We start from the raw sequence: 24,433 nt of genomic DNA on the forward strand, positions 1-24,433 counted from the left end.
GCCTTCATCCCAGTTCTTGTATGCATAAATAAATAAAATAAATCTTTAAAAGAATTACGAGCTCAATAAATACATATGGAAACTGGTGCAAGTTACTCTAGAAGCATGGTTGGGATAATCTTCATTTAATATAAAAACTAATTGGGAATTTACTGTGATTAATGAAAACTAAATTGAAATTTAATGACTGAGTTTGCAGCATGTTTAAATTTGTACTATCAGGTTTTTTTTGTTTTTTGTTTTTTGTTTTTCATTTTACCTGTGTAATTTGTGTTGGGTACATGCTGCACAGAAGAGGCAATCTAAGGTGAACTGCTTAAGTCTTTAAACATTGGATAGAGGTTTTTGAGGGTTAAAATTCTAGTTAAGTTATTGAAATAATTGGTTATATATATGGTGGAGGAAAAATTGTTACTTTTGGAATCAGATAAAAGGTCAAAAGTGTATAATTCTGTTAACATTGTGCTAGTGAGTCAAGTTGGAGTTTTGATAACTTAAATCTTCACTATTGGGAAATAAAATGGTGCTTTGTTCTCTAATAGTGATGATAAAACTTCTAAGAAATCTGAGAGTTTAAAAATGGTCATATTTTCCTTGATTAATCAAAGGAAATGTTATAGAAACTCGGTAGAGCTCCTAAGGCACACCATAAAATTTCTGCCTCTCCTTAGGGGAAATATATTAGATGAACTTGATATATTTGGTATTTATCTGGTAAATTGGAACATAATGGGAAGCAATGTTACTTGAGAGAAATGTTTCTCCTTTGCATATGCATTAATATTGACATTATAAAATTATTATGTGAAACTTCTTCAGTGTCTGGTATATTCTTATATAATATTTTGCTTGTCATTTGGTGAGAACATGCTATGGCATGGCTTCTGAGTTCCGGACAGGCCAAATGTTGAAAGCTTAATCTAAGATCCTTTACAGAAAGTCCTAACAAAGTCAGTAGAAATTCTACTTGGTTATTCTCTCCTATCAGTTTACACAAAATAGATCAAATTGATTGGAATTAGATTTAGTTTAATGCATTTGGCTGTACTATTTGATAGAACTTGAATGTAGGAGATAAGAAAATGATTTTAATATAGTTGTCAATCATTTTTGAGATTTTTTTCCTTTTTTTTTTGGCTTTGACTAATGGACTGCACTATTTCCCAAAAATGGAGGTCTGGCTATGCATACACAGGCTATATACATGTACAATGTCTTGCAACTGATTGCTATTTCCTTTGAGTACAATGCAAACCCAGTGAAACTATCTTCTGAGATTACATGCCAGCATCTACCTCTCATCACCGCAGAAATGGTGACAAAAATTGAAAGTGGGAAAATTGTAAGAAGAGTGGTGAGAAGTCCACAGTCCAATGGGTGATGCTCATAGCCAACTTGATGGTAGAAGTGAAGCTTTCCAGACTCCACCCCTCGGGTGCATGCTGATGGGAAAAAGAGGTGGAGCTGAGGTTTTTGGCAGGTAAAAAGCTGTTGGAACTTTGGCAGCTGATCCACTAGCACTTTATCAGTTAAATCACTGGTGAGGAGGGGTGTCTATGGAGAAGCCATCAGGCTGTCACTTGCAGCTTCAAATTGGACTCAGTTTCTGCTCTGTGGATGGTATCTGAGATAGGACAGATGGCATCTGGCTATGTGCCAACCTGTAAATCTTCTCCCTCTTCATTCTCCCCTTTCTCACTACCTTTGTACATTCTGCAATTGTTGTTTCTCACAGTGCTTTTGCTTTCAGGGTGAGTCCTCCATTCTTAAATCAGGTTGATCTAATGGGTTAACCCCAGTCTCCTAATTGTGTCCTCTTTTAAGATGTTGGTGAATTTACCTTACATAAAAATATAACCTTTTTATATAGACAATCAAATATTAGTCAAGGATATACAGTAATGCATCACTTAACAATGGGTATATGTTCCCAGAAAGCATCTACCAGGAGATTTTATCATAGACCAAACAAATCCAGATCATTAAAAATTTCTTTGCATGTGATATAGGCAAAATTTTGTTAGTGCCATTGTTTTCAATGAGTCACTGTAGGGTAAATAATTGTCAGGCTTTTCTGCCCTTCTGCTATCAGCATTGATGATAGATCCCTGCGGTCCTGAATGCATGCCTGATGGCGGGCACCTGGAGTAGGGTGTAAGCAAACATAGGTGGGTACACCTGGGCTGAGTCTGAACCTATAAGGATGGTATCACAGGGACACCAGAAGAATGACTAGAAGAGAGCAAAAACATCAAAGAAGAAGAAGAGAGCAGAAGAGAGAGAACAAGACTACAAGAGAACCCCGGAGAGCCCAGAAAGAGTGAAGATTCGCGGGGGGCGTGGGAGGCCTGCCAACCCCCGGAACCCCTGCCTGCCATGTACCTGGTAAAATCCCAATAAAATCCTGAAAAATCCACTGAGGGCTCCAGAACTTCTCCTTTACCCATCTTCTCAGATCACAGAGATTCTGCTCTGTGCACTTCCTGCTCCTATAGTCATATACTTTAACTTCCATCATGTTGTTTTGTTCTTCAAAGCCATATCTATGGTAGAAGGGATATACCTGACTGGTGAGCAACACCCATCACTTATTTCATGCTTTTGTAGTCCTAATCACATTTAATTTTGTTTCTCAATCACTCTTTGTTAGCCCTTACTGGTAATAATGCCAGTGAATTTTGTAAGCTTAGGGTCTATGCTAAACAAGAGACCACAAGATTAAATCAAGCACAGGGAAATGATCCTATCAAGAGATTCAGTAAACACAAGATATATGAGATTTTTGCCAGAGTGAAGCACAAAGATGACTATGATGTCACTAAGCAATATGAATTTTCAGACCACTGCTATATAAAGCATATCACTGTACATGGAGGAAATAGTGTTGATGGTAGATAAACACCTTTACCTACTTCATTTCAAATATGGATATTGCAGGATGATTTTTCTTTTTAATAATTTCCCATAATATTGTCAAGAGCTCTGGATTTAGAAAAGGAGTTCCAAGTGAAATAACAAAGCAAATTCTACATTTGAACAGGGATGAAAATAAGTGAAGTACTCTATTAAAGTATATATAAATTTTATTGTTGTTAAAAAAGAGGACAATTTTCCCATGAATTTGTTTTTAGAACAAACATGGATTAGAAAAGAGACTTAATCGTTTCATATTTCTGCCTAACTTTTATTGCTTAGATCACTGTCCTACTGACTATATCTACATAATTAACCATGTTTGAGGCTTTTAAATGATTAGTTGACCTACTGTATAAGAAAGAAACAAAATCATTTCATTAGATAAACTTCCAAAAATCACGTTCATTGCTGATTCAACTATGGCATGTAGTTCAAGAATAAATTAGTAAATTACTTTGGAGCATCTGAAGTGGAATAAAGTGTGTTTTCATGTTTATATGTTTATCTTGTATAAGTTAGTATTTTGTTTATAAATAAAACATTCCTTTCCTCTCAATATGGCATTAATTGCCTTTAAAAAAAATCTTTAGAATTTAATACTGGCATTTGAAAACTGGAAAATAAAATCAATTCCTTTTGTAGCTCTCTGGAATGCTCCCTGAATTCCTTCTACATTTCTAATTTTATCAAGTGAATCTAAACGCTGTACTTAAATAAGTTCCATTTGGGTGATGTAAAGTGCAGTTAACATGTCAGCTAGGAAGAAATTTTTAAACCAAGGTATTAAATTCATCCTATTATGACTTTTATTATGACCTTTAATCAACAAGTGTGATCAGTGATCTGGAATCTTACTTTTTGAGAAGTCAAAGAAATCTTAGCCATTGAACTTAAATGTTTAGAATGACTGGACCTATGTAGTGTGGTGTGAAAGGAGTGTTCCCATTTTAAAATGCTTTTTTTTCAATAACTGCAGTTAATACAGAAATTTCAAGTTAAATTTAATTACCAACTGACAAATATCTTCTATTAGTAAAATTAAATATAATGATGGAAACATGGTTTTGATCCTAGTTTTGGTTACAGAGAAATCACAATTTGCTACTTAAGGATCTTCACATCACCCGCTAATGAGATTGGAAATTTGTCCTAGTAACTCCATGGTGCTTGCAGGGAGACATGTCCTGTATTCTGGATGTAAGTGATCCAGTCCCAAGGTCTTCTCAAGTAATTCATTGGTTTCAGTGACATGGAGCGCACTAGAAGGTAGGTACCACCGAGGGCTATCAGTGTCCCAAAGAAAAATAGCCCTTTGTTTATCACCTGTAAAGACAGCAAGAACTCTCATTTCATTTGTCAAGAGATTAAAATCTTAAAATAGACTTTATACGTAAATGAAGCTGTCTACAATTTAATTACAATTACCAATTTAATTACATAACCACTAGGAAAAGACTTCAATGAATTGCAAGGTCAAGAATTTGGAGCTTCCTTTCTCTCTCTCTCCCCAGAAATACCTGAATCCTTGTGTTCTGTATAAGGAATTCTTAGTCAGCCTTTGTATGGCCAAAGGGTAAAAAAGGAGTTTATAAAAAAGAGCTATGAATTCATTCTTAGATCTCTTTGCAGAAACCAAAATGACTCAGTGACAGTTTACACCTTGCACAAAATGTCCAAGACGTCTCTTGATAGGCCTAATGACCTCTGTGACTCATAAGATGTAAACACCCAAAGACATTAAGCAGAGCATCTTTGCCACCTACAGTAAAACAACACAGGTTTGGGCTTCCCCTGGTGGCGCAGCCATTGAGCGCTGGGCTGCAAAGCTGCCGGCAGTCTCTGCAGCGCCGCCACTTCGTTCCCCGGCCACCGTCGAGGGTCCCACATGGCGCGCAGACCTCTCCTGCAGCCCGCTGCTCCCCTCAGCAGTGTATTTCGTCAGTCTGCCTGTTCTGTTCCTGCTCTGGCTCTGGTGAATTCTCTCACCCTCCCGCGCTTCTGACTGTACCCAGTACTTGTATAAATAAAAAAATAAATCTTTAAAACAAAAAACAAAAAACACAGGTTTATCCTAGTCCTGGTCAGGTATGATTCCTTACCCTCTTTACCGCTTTCTCTCATTGCACTTACTGTCCTGCATTTTCTGTCACTATCTCTTCTTTCCCCATTAGACTTTTAGCTCCTTGAGGGCAGGGACCTTATTTTATTCATCTTTGTATGAACAGATTTTGATTCCTTCCAACATATTTTCCTCACGGAAAAGTAATCATTTTAAAAACAGCATCTGAGTCTGAGCCTCCTTCAGTCTTCCCGTTTCCTTCAAGATAATATCGAGGATGTTTAACATTCTGCTTCATATTCCATTTCTGCCTCTGGCTATTCCCATATGTGTGTTCTATCTTCAGCTCCGCTGAAATATTGGCATTCTCACCCTGGATGTGGGAGAGGTGTTTCTAGTCTCCCCTGTCAGGTCCACCCAGGTTCTCCTCCGGGAGCCCTGTGTGCCTCTCCATTGCCATTGCCTGTCTCCCCAACTAGGCTCTGATCTACGGGAAGGGCAGGGACAACTTCTTGTCCATTCCCATGCTCAGTTCAGTGCCTGCATACTAAGTATAACTATTTGTTGAATGAATGAAGTTGTAAAATTTCCAAAATAGAAGATCAGAAATCTGAATGCCCACTTACTGGCATCTCTGGGTCAACCATCCAAAATGAATATGGCAGAGACTTTGTTTTATAAGTGATTCAATTCTGTCCAATTTTAAAAGTTAAACCCATGAAAGAATTACATGAAACAAAAGTCAATTTCCAAATAAAATGAAAAAGTCACATTACTAAAATAAACAGCTTAGAAATATTAACATCACTTTAAAAAAAATTCTTCCTTTCAAAAGCTCATAGACTTGCCATTGTAATTTTGTTCATTAGGCACTCTGCCCTCTGTGTAGCTAGATCATATTCATTTGGACATTTTAATTTATAAAGTATATATTTGGTGTTTGCAATGTCATTTCCGTGTTTGTCTAAAGTAAACATAAACATCACACTATGAACTTTAACATATCAGTTATTTTTTTAAAAGAGTAAACTGTTCCAACCTTTTTTTGCCAGCGCCAGCGTATCACAGCTTCATGGTATCTTATTCTCGAAAAGGTCACCTGTAAGGAAGTTTAAAAATTGTTCTTATGTGGTCTGTAATGACTGAAAAATATCAAAATGAGGAAAAGTTTTAAAACTTAATCTTACCATGGTATAGAGAGGAATAAAGGTAGATGGCATAATAGCATAAAGAAATCTGTCTATGTTCTTTTGGAAGATGAACCATCTTGAGTTGACATGTGCTCTCATCTGCAACAAAGCAAAGTCTTAAAGAATATCTTGAATGAAGTACCATTATTTCTTCACCATAATATTATTGCTCTTTATCTTCATTCATCTTAATGTCAGATTAAATTTATTCAAATAATGTCTTATTTCCATAACAGTCAGTCCCCAAATTTTTCAGCCCTATAGGACATTACTTGAAAATGTAGCCCAATTACACAAGACCTATTAATGAACTCTATTTTGCTCAGTTAATATGGGAACTCTATTTCAGCAAAGGAGTTGTTCAATTGGAACCAAAGGTAATTTGAGAACCCAGAAATGTGACTAACTTCTGTTGCTTCTTGGTTGATTTAAAACATTGTTTATGGCAAGAAAGAATCTGCTTCAAGGTATGCCCATCTTGACCTATGACAAATTCAGGACAAATATTGTGTGGTTGCTATCATGTTTTAAAATATTAAATATGATTGTAGAACTAAGATTATCAAAATAAGAGGAGGAGGATGGAGAACAAAGGGAGGGGGAGACCAGGTGGACAGTAGTGGATGATGATGGGTCCCTTGGTGGTGGGTGTGTTCTGGTGATGTACAACTGAAGAGTTATGAACTTATACCAATGAATCATATAAAGTTGTGATGAACCAACATTACCTTAACAAGAACTACAAGTAAATAAAAACCCAGCACCAAGAGAGAAAATAACACAGCCAAGAGACATAAATGAAGACTTTCAGTATTTTATAGAATTTCCTTCACTATGCTCAAGTTGAAGGTCACTTTATGATTTTCTTTTTTCAGAAGAGAATGAAAACAACTTCAATCTATTCTTTAAATTCATCTTGTGGGCCTCCCCTGGTGGCGCAGCGGTTGAGTGCTGGGCTGGGAAGCTGCCTGCAGCCTCTACAGGGCCGGTTCGATCCCCAGCCCCCAGCAAGGGTCCCACATGGTGTGCAGACCTCTCCTATTGCGCCCGCTGCTCTCTTCAGCAGTGTATTTCGTCATTCTGCCTGTTCTGTTCCCTGCTCTGGCTCTGGTGAATTCTCTCACCCTCGTGCACATCTGACTGTACCCAGTGCTTGTATAAAAATAAATAAATCATTAAAAAAAAATAAATAAATTTATCTTGCAAATGTTTTAGTTTGATTAGTGAAAAACTATAACTACAAGAATTTATCATGAGCTTTATATGTGACTGATTCAAGATGCAATGTTTTTCTTCAGAACACCAATCATTTGATTATGAATTTCTGTTATTATTCTTACTCCAGTACACAAAGCCCAAAAGATTTTTAAAGTTACTGTGAGTTTGAAGTTTGAGATGGTCAGAGTGAAGAAGTACTTTAATATTTCTTATATTTTCAAATATGTTAACACTGGGGCCTCCCTGGTGGAGCAAAGGATTAAGATACAACCTATGAAGCTATCCACAGCCACTGCAGCATGAGTGTGATTCCCGGCCAGGAAACTACCCACATGGTACAAAAGACCTCTCCTGACTCACCCGCTGCTCCCCTTAGTAGTGTATTTCAGTCGATCTGCCTGTTTTGCTCCCCACTCTCTCTGGTGAATCCTCTCACCATCCCCACCAACACACACCTCTGGCCTGTACCCCAATTCTTGCATGCATAAATAAATAAATCTTTTAAAAAATATGTTAACACTATCAAAGTTATATTTTAATTAAAATAGCATGTTACTAGCTCTAATTACCTAAAATTTGAGTCTGTGAATTATCAGAGATTTAAATCAGATGTTTTGTCGTTTTTGTTACCTTCTAAGTGTCACTGAAATGTAGGTGGAGATGATGTGTGAGGCTCATTGTCACTGACTACATGATTGTTATCCAACCAAGTATAAAAAATGCATGAGTGTGTGTGTGTGTTTGCATATGTGTGTATACAAACATGCAACGCATGCATTCTGATGCAGCATGTATGAGATGGGGTTAGAAAGAAAAACTAAAGAAAAAATGCTTATAATATCTGTTAACAATCCCATGGAATGAAGTCAATTCTCCTCACTCACCTCTATGTAATTGTACATGGATAAATCTGATATTGCATGGTCATCTGGAATCCTAAATCTTGAGAACTCAGGAAGACACATACCTGAAAATAAAGTTAAACAATTCATCTTTTCCAAAACAGTTTATAAAAAAGTGCTGGACTTTATATAGATCAAATTAAGCAGTATATTCCTACTAATGTTCCTTCTAACTTGTTTAAACTATGGATAACCATGCCACATGACAATTTACGAATACTGAACAATAACCTGGGCATCTACTGTTGCTATTATAAAAAACTCAAGATAAATTTACCAATATATTCTTGTTAATTAGTAAATTATTATTTTCTTAGAATTCTTAGAATTACTACTTTTTGTTCTCTTTTGCACCTAAGAAGTCTCATTAGTTTAAGCATCAGTTCCATCATTATTCTATGAGCTTCCCGAGGGCAGAGTCCATATTTTATTCATGTTTGAAATATTATCCTGGTACATGGCAAATACTGCATAAATATTTGATAAATTAATACCTAAATAATGTAACTTTCAGGTGGCAAACAACTCTAGTTATTAAAGATATTTCTAAAATCCGAAAAGCTGGATGCAAGTTCCAGCTCTACAACTTTCTAATTACATGACTTTGGGGAAGTAACTGCTTCTAAACTTGTATTTCCATATTTGCAAGATAAGGAGTATTCCATCTTGATAGATGGAGGGAAAACAAAACAAAACCTGAGGCTAAAAAGGTGTAATGAATTACTCACAGAGCTAAATATATTGTGGTGGGGAGATCAAGACTGGGATATGGAGAGGGGCGGAGCAACATGGCGGCGAGGAGACGCTGCGAGTAAGATCTCCCATTAAAAAAAGTTAATAGGGAGGAAAAGCGGCAGGTCCCAGTGAGAACTGGGACACGGAAGATAAACGGACGACTCCAGCAAACTGCCCAAAGAAGAAAGTTGCCATAAAAGAGGACCAGAAGGGAGGGAAGTGCAGAACCCTGATCCCCTCCCCCACCCACAGAGGCGGCACTCTCCGACTGGCAGAGAGGAGGGAAACAACAAACCAAAACGGCCAACAAGAAAAACGGACACAGCAAGTGGGACTGTGAGTGGAAAGGAACTATTGCAGCCACCACACCCCTTGAACGGGAGCTGAGGCGAACCCTGCAGGATTCGCCGCTGCGGTGAGCGAACGGCTCGGGCGCCCGCCTCCCCGGTGGCGCAGTGGTTGAGCGCTGGGTTGCGAAGCTGCCCGCAGCCTCTGCGGCGCCGGTTCGATCCCTGGCTGCTCCCCGGCCACCGGAGGAGGGTCCCACATGGCGCGCAGACCTCTCCTGCCGCCCGCTGCTCCCCTCAGCAGTGTACTTCGGTCCTTCTGCCTGCTCTGCTCCCCGCTCTGGCTCTGGTGAATTCTCTCAGCCTCCCGCGCTTCTGACTGTACCCAGTGCATGTATAAACAAAACAAACAAACAAACAAATAAATAAATAAATAAAACATGCCTCTATATAAAAAAAATAAATAAAAAAAAAAAAAAAAAAAAAAAGAACAAAGACCCCGGGAGACGCGCACACAGCCCTGGCTGCCGGTAAGCTTGCGCGGAAAGTGGCGCGCTCGGAGCGCTTGAAAAGCAAGTGCAGACCAGGATCTCTGCTGCCCAGGTCCCCGCGCCTGCGACCTAGGCTTGGGAGAAGACCTAGGCTTGCGGGGAGACGCATGGAGGTCCTCACTGAGGTGAAGGTCCCTCCCTGAGTAAGCAGGAACCAGGCGCCCAGGCACGGGAGCGGTGCAAAAGGCGCCATTCCCGCGCCACTGAACTGGGCTACAGCCCGCGTCCTGGAACTGAGGGCTTTGGAACTGAGACCCGGGGCACGAAATTAGGGGCGTGGGTTCCCCACGACGGTGGGGCACAAGGCAGACACAGCACCCCAAAGCCGTTGAGGTGTACCCTACCATCCCCACTTTGCTCCCTGTCCCACGGGGTGGAAAATCAGCTCCCCAAGGGCTCTAGGAGAGATCTTTGGCGCCACCTAGCGACTTGTAGCCAGCACAGGCTCCTGAAGGAGCTATTGGCCAGCTGGGGAGTTAGCCCACACCCGGCCCCTTCCGAACAAGTAGTCTGAGCCCACAGGGAGAGCGAGCACCCACAGCCAGGGCAGACCAGGCACGCAGAAGAGTGTGCCTGACACCGAACGCGCAGGGAGTGTGTCCCACATCACCATTTTAGAACAGGGACATTTCTTCAGTAAAGACTACCTGCAGAAGGCTTCCTCAGGAGCCAGAGGTGAGCAGGGGAAGTTCGCCCACGCCAGACCCCCTCTGGCCTGCAGTCCAAGCCCAGAGGGGGAGCAGGAACCCACCACCGGGGCAGACCAGGCGCACAGGGGAGTGTGTCCCCACATCAACATTTTAGGACAGGGGCCTTTCTCCAATAAAGACTGCTTGAAACTGACAGATGACTCCTGGAGGAACCAGAGGGGAGCGGAGAAGCTCACCCAAGACGCCGGCCAGTCCCAACTACACAGTGTCCCAACGCATACGGCAAATTAGAAAACAGACAGTAGGGGGCCTCCCCGGTGGCGCAGCGGTTGAGCGCTGGGTTGCGAAGCTGCCCGCGGCCTCTGCAGCGCCGGTTCGTTCCCTGGCTGCTCCCCGGCCACCAGAGGAGGGTCCCACATGGCGCACAGACCTCTCCTGCCGCCCGCTGCTCCCCTCAGCAGTGTACTTCGGTCCTTCTGCCTGCTCTGCTCCCCACTCTGGCTCTCGTGAATTCTCTCACCCTCCCGCGCTTCTGACTGTACCCAGTGCATGTATAAACAAACAAACAAATAAATAAATAAAACATGCCTCTATAAAAAAAAAAAAAAAAAAAAAAAAAAGAAAACAGACAGTAGGGAGGAGAAGAACCACACGCAACCTAGCAACTCTCCAGAGAAAAAGCACACCACAAAAAGAAAACCAGCCCTCAGATTGCAACGACAGTAACTTGGAAGAACTTCTGAGCCTTCCAGAAAGAGAATTTAAAATTGCCGTGATTAAAAAACTGACAGAAGTCATAAAGGAAAACAATGATAAGGGAAAAATAATCAACGATCAGAAGAATGAAATTGAGTCCCTAAAGAGGGAAGTAAAAGAAATGCAGGAGATCAAAGAATTAGTGGAAGAACTAAAGAATTCTAGGAAAAGCAATGAAAGCAGAATTGATGAAATGGAAGAATGAATAAGTGCTCTTGAAGACACAGAAATAAAAAGAACCAAAACAGAAAAGGAAAGAGAAGTACGAAGGAAAAAGAATGAAGAAAGACTTCGGGAACTATCTGACTCCATGAGGAAAGGAAATATAAGAATTATAGGAATACCAGAAGGAGAGGAGAGAGAAGTAGGAACAGAGAAAATATTCAAAGAGATAATTGAAGAGAACTTCCCAAATGTGAAGAAGGAGCTGAAAATTGATATACAAGAAGCAAGAAGAAGACCAAACTTCCACGACGAAAGAAAAAATACAGCAAGACACATAATAGTAAAGATCCCAAGAATCCAGGACAAGGAAAAAATAATGAAGCTGGCAAGAGGGAAGAAACAGATAACTTCAAAGGAAAGCCAAACAGGCTGACATCAGACTTCTCCGAAGAAACACTACGGGCAAGGAGAGAGTGGAGGGACATAGTCAACAGACTCCAAGAAAACAGATGCCAACCAAGAATACTCTATCCCGCAAAGCTCTCCTTCCTCTTTGAAGAAAGAATATGGACCTTCCCAGACAAACAGAAACTCCGGAATTTCATTGCAACTAAACCCCCACTCCAAAAAATACTACAAGGAGTCCTAAAGCCAGAACCTCAGAGGGACGAATAACAATGAAAGAAGGCCAAAAAAAAAAAAAGTTATTAAAAGAATAAATAAATAAAATCAAAGGAAAGACAAACACAATGGCAAATACAGATGTTAACATATCAATATTAACTCTAAATGTAAATGGACTAAACTCTTCAATAAAAAGACACAGAGTTGCAGCCTGGATTAAGAAACAAAACCCAACCTTTTGCTGTCTCCAGGAAACACATTTAGCGACAAAAGATAAAAATAGGCTCAAAGTTAAAGGATGGAAAACAATCCTACAAGCAAATGGACCAAAAAAGAAAGCAGGAACAGCTATACTTATATCAGATAAAACAGATATCAAACTCAAAAAGATAAAAAGAGACCCCAATGGTCACTACATTATGATCAAGGGGACAATACTTCAAGAAGAAATAACACTCATTAACATATACTCACCAAACGAAGGAGCACCAAAATATATCAGACAACTGTTGTCCTCTCTGAAAACAGACATCAGAGAAAACACATACGTAGTGGGAGACTTCACACCACTATCAACAATGGATAGATCAACAAGACAAAAAATAAGTAAAGAAACCAAAGCTCTAAATAAGGACCTAGAGCAATTAGGCTTAACAGACATCTATAGAACACTAAACCCCAAAAAAACGGAGTACACATTTTTCTCAAGCGCACACGGATCATTCTCCAGGATCGATCACATACTGGGGCACAAGACAAACATCAACAGATATACCAAGATTGAAATCATATCAACCATCTTTTCTGACCATGAAGGCATCAAACTAGAAATAAACCATAAAAAGAAGGCAAGGAACTTTCCTACCTCATGGAGATTAAAAACCACACTACTGGAAGACCATTGGACTAATGAGGAGATCAAAGAAGAAATTAAAAATTTTTTTGAATTGAACGACAAGGAGGACACCAATATCCTAAATGTATGGGATGCAGCAAAAGCAGTAATAAGAGGAAAATATATAGCAATAGAAGCTCACATCAAGAAACAAGAAAGAACTCAAAGAAACATCCTAATCTCGAAGCTCAAAGATCTAGAAAAAGAACCACAAAAAAACCCCAAAACCAGTAGAAGAAAAGAAATAATAAAAACCAAAGCAGAAATAAATGAAATTGAAACTAAAAAAACAATCCAAAAGATCAATGAAACCAAGAGCTGGTTCTTTGAAAAAATAAATAAAATAGACAAACCCCTAGCCAGGCTCACAAAGGAAAAAAGGGAGAAAGCACAAATAAACAGGATCATCAATGAAAGAGGAGAAATCACAACGGACACAGCAGAAATCAAAAGAATAATCAGTAACTACTATGAACAGTTATATGGAAACAAGTTTAACAATCTAGAGGAGATGGACAAATTCCTACAACTCTACAATCACCCAAAGCTAGATAAAAAAGAAATAGAACACCTAAACAGACCAATTACAATTAGCAAAATTGAAATGGTAATCAAAAACCTCCCCAAAAACAAAAGCCCAGGACCTGATGGATTTACAAATGAATTCTACCAAACATTCAGAGACGAATTAGTGCCTATCCTTCACAAACTCTTCCAAAAAATTGACAATACCAAACACGTTCTATGAAGCCAACATTACACTAATACCAAAACCGAACAAGGACAACACAAAAAAGGAAAACTACAGGCCAATCTCCCTAATGAACACTGATGCAAAAATCCTCAATAAAATTTTAGCCATCAGAATCCAACAATGTATCCATAAGATAATTCACCACGACCAAGTAGGATTCATTCCAGGGGCACAAGGATGGTTTAACATCCGAAAATCAATCAACGTTATCCAACACATCAACAGAAAGAAATATAAAAACCATATGATAATATCAATAGATGCTGAGAAAGCTTTCGACAAAGTGCAACACCCATTCATGATAAAAGCCCTTGAAATTCTTGGGATACAAGGAACATACCTCAACATCATAAAGGCCATCTATGACAAGCCAACAGCCAGTATCATTCTCAATGGTGAAAAGCTGAAAGCAATTCCATTAAGATCTGGAACAAGACAAGGATGTCCACTCTCACCACTGCTTTTCAATATAATACTGGAAGTCCTAGCCAGGGCAATAAGACAAGAGAAAGACATCCAAGGAATCCAAATAGGAAAAGAAGAAGTCAAACTATCACTATTTGCAGACGATATGATATTATACATAGAGAACCCCAAAAACTCCACAGAAAAGCTAATTCAACTCATCAATCAGTTCAGTAAAGTGGCAGGATACAAAATCAACACGCAAAAGTCAGTAGCCTTCCTATACACAAACAATAAATCTGAAGAAGAAGAAATCAAAAAAACCATCCCCTTTATTATCGAAACAAAAAAAATCAAATATTTGGGAATAAATCTAACAAAAGAGGTAAAGGACCTATACAAAGAAAACTATAAAACACTGTTAAAAGAAATAGAAGAAGACACAAAGAAATGGAGAGACATCCCCTGCTCGTGGATTGGAAGAATAAACATTATTAAAATGGCCATCCTACCAAAAGCAATATACAGATTCAATGCTATTCCAATCAAAATTTCAATGTCATTCTTCAAAGAAATAGAACAATTATTGATGAAATTCATATGGAATCACAAAAAACCCCGAATAGCCAAAGCTCTCCTGAAAAAAAAAGAAGGGAATGGAGGCATCACACTCCCAGACTTCAAACTATACTACAAAGCCATAATCATCAAAACTGCATGGTATTGGAACAAGAACAGACATACAGACCAATGGAATCGAATAGAAAATCCAGAAATAAACCCACAGATTTATGGTCAATTAATCTTTGACAAAGGAGCAAAGACTATGCATTGGAGCAAAGAAAGTTTGTTCAATAAATGGTGCTGGGAAAACTGGGTCGCTACATGCAAAAGAATGAAGCTTGACCACTACCTCACACCATACACAAAAATCAACTCAAAATGGATTAAAGAACTAGACATAAGACCTGAAACCATAAAATATATAGAAGGAAATATAGGCAAAACACTACGTGATTTGCACATCAAAGACATCTTTACAAACACATCACCCAAAGCAGTGATAGTGAAGGCAAAGATAAACAGCTGGGACTACATCAAATTAAAGAGCTTCTGCACAGCAAAAGAGACAATAACAAAAACAAAGAGAAACCCCACCAACTGGGAGAACATTTTTGCACCCAACACTAATGATAAAGGACTGATCACAAAAATCTGCAAAGAGCTGATGAGACTCAACAACAACAAAGAAAATAATCCAGTCAAAAAATGGGCAGAAGAGCTAAAAAGAAACTTCTCTGAAGAGGAAATGCAAATGGCCAACAGGCATATGAAAAAATGTTCAACATCACTTGCCATCAGGGAAATGCAAATCAAAACTACCATGAGATACCATCTTACACCAGTGAGAATGGCACATATTAAAAAAACTAGCAACAACAAATGCTGGCGAGGGTGTGGAGAAAAAGGAACTCTTCTGCACTGTTGGTGGGAGTGCAAACTGGTCCAACCACTGTGGAAAGCTGTGTGGAGATTTCTGGACCTACTAAACATAGAGCTTCCATATGATCCAGCAATTCCACTCCTAGGTATTTACCCAAAGGACACAGATACATCAATTCCAAAGAACACCTGCACCCCTATGTTTATAGCAGCACTGTTTACAATAGCTAAGCTTTGGAAACAACCCAAATGCCCAAAAATAGATGACTGGATCAAGAAGATGTGGTCCATATATACCATGGAATATTACTCAGCATTCAAAAAAGATAAACACATGCAATTTGCAGCAACATGGATGGCGCTGGAAGGGATCATGCTCAGCGAAATAAGCCAAAAAGAAAAAGAAAAATACCGGATGGTCTCACTCATAGCAGGAATCTAGAAAACTTAAATAAGGGACCAGGAAAATGAATAACTATAAGAAAGTGAAAATCAAAATCAACAAAAAACTATGAACCAGAGACACTTTTAGGGGGGCGGGGGTGGGAGTGGAGGGATTGGGGTCAGAATGGGGGGGCTGCAATTGTATGGGGAATATAACAATAAAATTCATTATTAAAAAAAAAAAAAGACTGGGATATGGGTGTAGATTTAAATTTAAATTCAATTCTCTAAATCTCTTCTTTCCCTGAAACAGACTTTAATTTGGAGGTAACATCTGAAAACAATGGTGCTGAGAAGAAGTAAAAGTTATTCAGTTCTCAAGATATTGCTTGCAATTTCTTTTGCTAAAAGATTATATATATTTAATTCAACTTAATTTCAGAATTACATATAAAAACATCAAAATTTGTAAAATTGATAAATTATCTGGACCAGTTTTAATCAAAAGCAAATATTAGATGCTACCTTTGCTAAGGCTAAAAGCAAGAAAGCTGTGGCGTTTCTAGAATTGTTTCCGTGATCATGCTCCAGTAGATGAAGACAGTAAGTGTTTCTTGGGTTGAAAGGGAAGGAAAGGAGCAGATCGCAACCAAACATTGGTATGCAGAACTTTTTTTTATGAGACTCACTGCACAGACTCACTGCATAGACCTCCCCATAAGAACCAACCTTAAATAAAATTATGTTTCCCTCTCTGGGTGCTCCTTCTCTGACATGGACAACAATAGTGGCCTTGAACTCTTAGTAGAAAAATTTATAATCATAAACAAGGAATATGCATCATGAGTTTGGAATATCCCAAGAACAGAAATAAGTCTACAATTAATTACCAGGGCTAGTCCATATTCAGTTGAGAAATGTTACTTACTAAGGTCATTATTGAATTTATCCATTAATTCATCAAAAACTAAGCAGTCTTCAAAACCCTGAAACATAAAAAAATGAAAAAAATAAACTGGAAATAATAAAATACTCATAACAATTTTGAAAAGAATTTCCACTAGTGAGTATAGTTCATAGAATGTTTATTCTCAACCAGCACAACAGCATTGAATTTGTTTAAAAAGATGATCAATTGTATGGTTAATTGTTCTGTCTTCTCCTAATTCATATATACATATATATACAAACATTTACATATGTAAATAATGGCTTGGGATTTGATCAATAGTTTAAATTACAGTTGAAATTTTGATGAGTTCCAATGCTTCTTCCAGAAATAAGAATACTTACAGCTACCACAAATACTTAACAGCTACCACAAATTTTAGAATTATATAATATCTATTCAGGCCTTTATGATCCACATTTAGAATTTAATGACAGGATAGATTCTTATATTAATTTAACTCCTACAAATAAAAATTAAAGAAAATTTCCAATATCAAGAAACCCACAAAAATCACTATGAGACTATGATAATTGCACTGGGAAAGAAGAAAATAAAAATCTGTGTTTCTACTCTCTAGGAATTCAAACTAGAGTTTTAGGGACAATAAAATAAAACTATATGTAAAAGTTAAAAGAAAAAATCTTCATTGCATCAATTACAGAGATTACATATAAAACAAATTTACTTGTCATTTTCATATAATGTTAATGCTATAGGAATTTAGAGGTGAGATACCATTTAGGCTGCGATAACATTTTCAGTCTTTAACTCATTCATTCCCCAAGAATCTCTTGATGGAGGTACTGTTAAAAATCCAATTTTATAGGTAAGGAAGTAAAGATAAGTAAAGATAAGATAGGTAAGTTTAGTTATGCAAAAACATATTTCAATAAATCCTGAAGCCAGGGTTTGAACTTAGATCTTCTAATGCCAGAGACAGGGCACATATCACCTATGCTAAAATCATTGTGTTCTTATGTTTTCATAAAACATAAATAATTATGTTTATATAGAACAAAATCTTTACCACTACTTCATAGAAAATATAATTGATTATATTCACAAACAATTTACACTTGGAATATGTATTCCATCACCAAACAATCCATGACTAATGATTATAAAGCTACTAGTTCTCTCTCACACATAGTCACCAGCTGTCAACTTAGACAACTGTTTTAGGAATCTTAAAAATTAATGTTCACTATTTGAACACTATGTATGTTCTGAAATATTTTTCTAGTCAGAATCATAAAGTTTCCATGAAACATTAGTATTCAACATTTAAACTGTTTCATAGCTTTGTCTAACCCTGTCAGTTGTATCTTTCTGTCCTTTGAAAAAGATAGTGTATAATTTGGTGTATAAATTTGTGTATAATTTGGTGTATAATTATAGTGTATAAATGCAGATAATTTGGGATCTTTATATTCTTTGATCCTATTATATTTTTTATAGCTAAGGATAAATCACATGAGACTTACCACATTTTACTTGTTAAAAAATGAACAGAAAAGTGAACTTTTCCAAAAAACACAAAAATTACAGTGTAAAGTATCTCATTAAACCCAAATGTTCATCTCATGATGAACTGTGTTGATGTTTTGCACACAGCTGTGATAAAAAGGAAATTTGAAACTGCATCATATTTAAAAGAAAATGTAAAATTGAAAAAGGGTGACTACAACAACATTCCATGAAAGAAAATTTTCCTCCCACAAAGCATTTTGTTTCTAAACACCACATCAGCACTCAAGAATTTTAATTTAGATGTAACAATGTCAAAATTTCATACTTAAAAAAAGAAATTGAAATTACAGAAGAATGAAGAGCAAAAATTTATTCATAAAAATATAAATATTGGTATTAATATATTTATATATAATCTCTAGAAAATACATATTTTAAAAATTAAATATGGGATTATTGACATTCAACTTTCCAAATTTCAAGCTATTGATACATTTTCTAACAGAATACCATCATGCTTTTTGGTATTTTTCTGTATTAAATTATTGAGTCAAGCTCCCCAAGGTGATTATAGTTAGTGATCAATCTAGTTAAACAGCTGGTATGATTGTTGAATTTATTGATGTCACAGAGATTTTGTGAGCATAAGTTTAGCTATGTCTTTTTTATTTAAAATTGTATAGTTAACTCTGATCTAGAAAAATTTCAGAAACATACCTAGGGAAAAGGAACTTACCGCATTCATTCCTTGCCCAAAAAAGGGCACTATGGCATGGGCTGCATCTCCCATCAGCACACAGTGTGATTTAAAGTGAAAAGAAGAGCACTTTACAGATATCATGGGCTGGGCAGGTAACAGAAAGAAATCCTGTTTCAGCTTTTCCCTTCAGAGGAAAATAATCATGATGCAAATATGTTAAGCTGGATATTTTATATTACATAATTCTTTCAGGTTTATTGACTTTACTAATATCGTATTTCATTGAAAAATACACAGAAATGCCAGGATGTAAACTGAGGTTTCTCCCAGTCCCCAAATTCCATTGCTTTAAATACCTTCCGTGTTAACAGTGATAACATCCAATAAGAACAAGTTTGCCCGCAGTTGAATATATTGAAATATGTCTGTGCTCTATGTCCTAAAAATTTCATCATCCTACATAAAGAACATACAATTTCAAATATGTTGTTCTGTTTTTGGTTTCCATGGAATAATCAAGATGCTGTTGTGCATTTAATTAAACCAAAACAAACCAAAATTAATACAAATTTATTTATGTTATTTGGAAATGGGCAGTTGTAATCAAGTAGTATCTGTCAAGTATTTACAGAAGTTTTCAGAAGCTATAAGTAGGGAGATAATAGTAGGAGATAATAGTAGGAGATAATCAAGGATCTTAAATCTGACTAGAGAGCCAAAAGTAGCCACAGAACAAGTTTTAAAAGTATACAAGGACTAAAAGTTGGTGGGCAGATAATTTCCTTCAAGGTTCCCTTCAAGGAGAGATTAATGCAGGTAACTGAATTAGTCTACAGGAAAGGACAAGACATAATTGTTTAAAAGACCTACTTTGCACTGGCAATGGGCTAGCCCTTTAAAGTAATTAACTTATTTAATTTTCACAACTGCCCTAAAAGGCTGGTATCCTGTTGCTCATTTTAAATGATGAAAAATCTGAGACTCAAGGGAGTAAGGAGCAGAAACAGTATTAAAATCTGGCTTTTCCTGCAATTTTATGTTACCTCCATGAAGACCCTGATAGAGGTAGAAACTAAGTCTTACTCAGAAGGGAGGGTCCAAGGGAGCAAAGGCATTACTGAATGAGACTAAATGCCAAGGCCCATAAAGAGGATGATGATGATAAGAACCAGAAGGGGCCTCCTTGGTGGCACAAGGGGTTAAACCACAGCTCTATGAAGCTATCTGCAGCCACTGCAGCATGAGTTTGATCCCCGGCCAGGGAGCTACGCACATGGTGCAGCAGACCTCTCCCGTCTTGCCCACTGCTCCCCTCAGCAGTGTATTTCAGTCAATGCACCTGTTCTGCTCCCCACTCTGTCTCTGGTGAATCCTCTCCCCCTCACCCCGCATCTCTGGCCTGTACTCCCAGTTCTTTGAGCATAAATAAATAAATCTTTAAAAAAAAGAAAAGAAACAGATGGACTGAAGGTGATGATCTATCTAATAAAACTAATGTAAATTGTCAGTTTGGAAGAACATTATATGTGCCAGATCCTATGCTGAATAATTTATAAGCATGATCTCCTTAAGCTGTCACAACCATTTCAGGCAAGTATTATTATTTATTGCGATTTTACTATGAGGGGCCCAAGACATAGCAAGCCATAGTAAGAAAGCTAGTAAGTGGTAGACCTGAGACTGGAGGCTGTTTGCTGTCTGTTCTGCCACAGGTGATTATACCCATGCGTGGAAGGCAGCATAGTCAGTGTCTGCGGCACACTGGACTTAGGTGACTCCCAGGGAAACTGGCTGTGCATGGAGTTTTCATACTCCATGGAACATAAGACACAATTACACATCATAAAACTTACTCTCCCATTAGAGGAATGGCATCTGGAAAGTACTTCTGGAAGAAATCCAGCACATCACTACTAGTTAGAAGTTTCTCGAATTCTTCAAAGGGCATGAACAAAGTACATGTGAAAGATTTGTTCTGTAAGAAGAAAAGAAACCCTGTGAAAGAGAACAGGGAGCAGGGCTTTGGCAGCACTGAAGATGGAACACTAACTCACCAGCTTCTTGCGAGGGGAAGCTAGAAAGAATGTTTAGAAACACAGGAGGGCATCCTTGCCTTCTTCTCTTGCTCCCAAAGAAAACCTCTACCAAGTCCCAGGGTTTTTCCTGGCACCCTTGGTTGTAGAGAATTTCCACACCATAAATTACGGGCATTTTCACCAAGCAAACACCGCACCTCTTACATTGTTACTAAGTTGGTTGGATTTCATTTCTCCTCTCCTTTTTCCTCTATTGTTGTGGTATCATTACTAAATTTAAAAACTAAGCCACCAGTCCTTGCCCAGCAAGCAAGTCTGGGAAGGTTCAATGAACAAAGGGAGTGGATGGGACTGCCTGGGAACTGGACAGTAAGCTGATGATCCAAAGAGCTGATGATCCATTATGTCACCCAGATCATCAGTCAGGACACACCCAAGACTATTCACCCTAACCAGTCAATGATGCCTGGAGTATAAATAGAGCCTCGAGCCCCTCTGCACAGCAGACCTCTTCTGTCTCTCCCACTGCTTCTCTTAGCAGTGTATTTCATTATCTGTGTTTTCAGTTCTCCACTCTCTCTAGTAAATTCTTTCACGTCCATGCCTCTGGCCTACACCCTCAATCTTCCCTGCAACATCTATTATTCCTTTTAAGATCATCTCATGGGACATTGGACCCTACAACTGCTATCAAGAGAGAGAAAAAAACTAATGCGAGAAATAGTTACATCTATATAGCAAAATAGTTTCTAATGTCCAATAAATGAACATCCCTGCTTTTTCTGGATTATGTATATTCCAGAGTCCTATAGATCTTAAAGACCTTCAGCTTTATTTAGAGACCATTTTTTCCTAGACTGTCTCTAAGAGAAGACAGTAGGCACCACCATATGTAAACTCCCTTTAGTTATTTTTGCAGGTTAAATCTCCTTCAGGTTTTCTCTCAGTCATCACAAAGTGGCAAAGTTATGATCACTAAATAGAATAAGCAATAGCATTAGGTTTATACATACCCAGTATAAAAGTAAGTAGGAACATTACTAAGTACTAAAGTAAAAAATTGCAAAGATTAATAATAAAAACTAACTGGGTTTTTTATTACTAACTACTTGGCATGAAATTCTATATTACCTTGTTAGGAAGCGCAATCATCATAAAAGTATTTCTAGGCCAAATATGCAGATAGTTAGGTTCCATGGCATACTGAGGAAATATAAAGGGATATAAATGTTGTTGTATTAGTGAAGCATATCTATAAAGCTGACTCTGCATATGCTACAACTGTCACCATAGTAATTTATATAGCACCACGTGAATGGTGATGAACCCATCCATTGCTGTATAAGACAAAAGATTATATCTTAGAAAATACATTGTGTTCTGACTTCATAAACTCAAGCTTAGGTCTGTTTCACATATACTCTCCCTCTCTCCTTCTCTCTTTATTTCCATATACACACACACAACCACACACATGCAGATATATATGTGTATATGTGTGTGGTTATGTGTATGAATAAATATAATACATAAATTATATATTTGTGCATATATGTGTGTGATAATTTTACACTTCATTTTCCACCTTACTTTGGAACGTATATGTGTGAATAGAAAGATCCCACATTTAATATTCACAGACAACACAAAATTTTACAAGCAAGCCTCATTATTTATTTCCTACATCATAAAAAGTAGATTTGTCTTCTCTCTTTAGTGAGCCCAATACTATGCAATAATCCCTGAATAAATATTGATTGTTTGACTAGATCAATTGACACAAAGATCCAATTAACTCAAATACTTGAGGTTCCCAGGGTATTACATACATAAGAATATTCCATTATTTTCCAGCTATGTAGATTGCATTAATTTTTTACAAAGGCTTATAAAGCACTTACTATGTGTTCATTTTAAAAATAGTAAGGAAACAGAAAGCACCATGATCTCCCAGCTAACTTTTTCAAACTCTGTTATGGTCACTTGTGTCATAGGAAAAGAAACTATTCCTAATATTTTTCAATTCCCAGAGTCCTAAAGAAAGCTCAACACACAGACATAGAAAGAATAAGAGCATAACTCTTTGACTTTAGATATTTTTTACAATGCAGTTGAATAGGCCAGGTATATGCATAAGAAAAGTCAAATCCTTTATCTTTAATGCCTATTTAAATGGTAGAGAGACAATCGTGACTTGGTGCCAAAACAGAAGTACATTGATAAAAGCTGGAAAAGTAAAAAATGTGTAGGGTTGGAGGGTTAAAATAACTGGTAGGTAAGAAGTGGAGAACACTGTCTCCTGAGTGGAGGTGAATTTGCTGAATAAAGCGGAAGGCAGCATAAATGAGCATTTTAGGTGCGGAGTAAGAAAGTCACCCTGGATAAGTCAAATGTCTTTCATTTTTCCCACTTGCTATTTTTAGCCCATTCCTACAACTTTTTAGAATTTCAAAAGATAATGCTGGAAAAATGACAGATGAAAACGATTTATCATTACTGTAATAGCAAAGGTTGAAACTACTGATTTAAAACAGGCTGAAAGCGGGGACTCCCTGGAGGTGCAGGGGTTAAAGTCTCAGTGCTATGGAGTGACTGCCAGCCACTGCGCCAGGAGTTTGGTCCCCAGCCAGGGAGCTGACACACATGATGCAGTAGACCTCTCCTGTCTGCTGTCTGTTGCTCCCCTCAGCAGTGTATTTCAGTAAATCTACCTCTTCTGCTCCCCACTCTTCTCTGGTGAATCTTCTCACCACCCCCTCCACCCTGCACCTCTGGCCTAGACCCCAGTTTTTGTATTCATAAATAAATAAAAATAAATCTTTAAAAAAAAACGGAAAGATTAAAAAATTCCTCCTGTTTTCATCATTAACATAGATAAATGGTGTATATATTGTTTTGATGTAGAAATTATGACACCAAGAATATTTTGATGTTCATGATATTTTTGTTAATTAGAAAATAGACCTTTACAATTTCAGCTTCTTTATTACCAAGTCATGCTTTCAATAGATATTCTTGCCCAACAGCAGTGCCACAGTCAGGTTCCTCATATTCTGTTGATTCCCTCACCACAAATCTTTGCTATGCAAAATCAGCCTTAAGCTGAGTCTCTCATATAATTACCCTGTCACTCACCCAATCTCTTACTCCCTCCCCACTCCAACCATCAGAGATGGAATGAAAATATTTATTACATGAAAGAAAGAGACAGAGAGTCAAAAATGAGGTGGGAAAGGGAGGAAGGGAAGGAAACAGGGAAAGAGATTCATAGGATCAATTTTGGGGGCATGTCAAATTATTCCCATGTCTTGTTCACACTGCTATGTCAGTGTTTATATAAG

The 24,433-nt window shown here is 37.7% G+C and overlaps 1 protein-coding gene across 1 annotated transcript in view; it reads right to left on the reverse strand.

The window, feature by feature from the left end:
• Window positions 1–4,065: 4,065 nt before the first annotated feature.
• Window positions 4,066–24,433, reverse strand: part of KMO (kynurenine 3-monooxygenase) — a gene marked incomplete at both ends in the record, with an annotated part of 46,508 nt that continues 26,140 nt past the window's right edge. Inside the window, 8 exons of the mRNA XM_084253366.1 lie at window positions 4,066–4,239; window positions 6,015–6,074; window positions 6,163–6,264; window positions 8,268–8,350; window positions 16,863–16,920; window positions 19,093–19,240; window positions 20,910–21,031; window positions 22,224–22,295. Of these exons, the coding sequence (XP_084109492.1) occupies window positions 4,066–4,239; window positions 6,015–6,074; window positions 6,163–6,264; window positions 8,268–8,350; window positions 16,863–16,920; window positions 19,093–19,240; window positions 20,910–21,031; window positions 22,224–22,295 (819 nt within the window). The remainder of the gene's footprint in view (window positions 4,240–6,014; window positions 6,075–6,162; window positions 6,265–8,267; window positions 8,351–16,862; window positions 16,921–19,092; window positions 19,241–20,909; window positions 21,032–22,223; window positions 22,296–24,433) is intronic.

The sequence above is a fragment of the Talpa europaea genome (genome assembly GCF_964194135.1).
Source record: "Talpa europaea genome assembly, chromosome: 14".
Classification (NCBI taxonomy): Eukaryota; Metazoa; Chordata; class Mammalia; order Eulipotyphla; family Talpidae; genus Talpa; species Talpa europaea.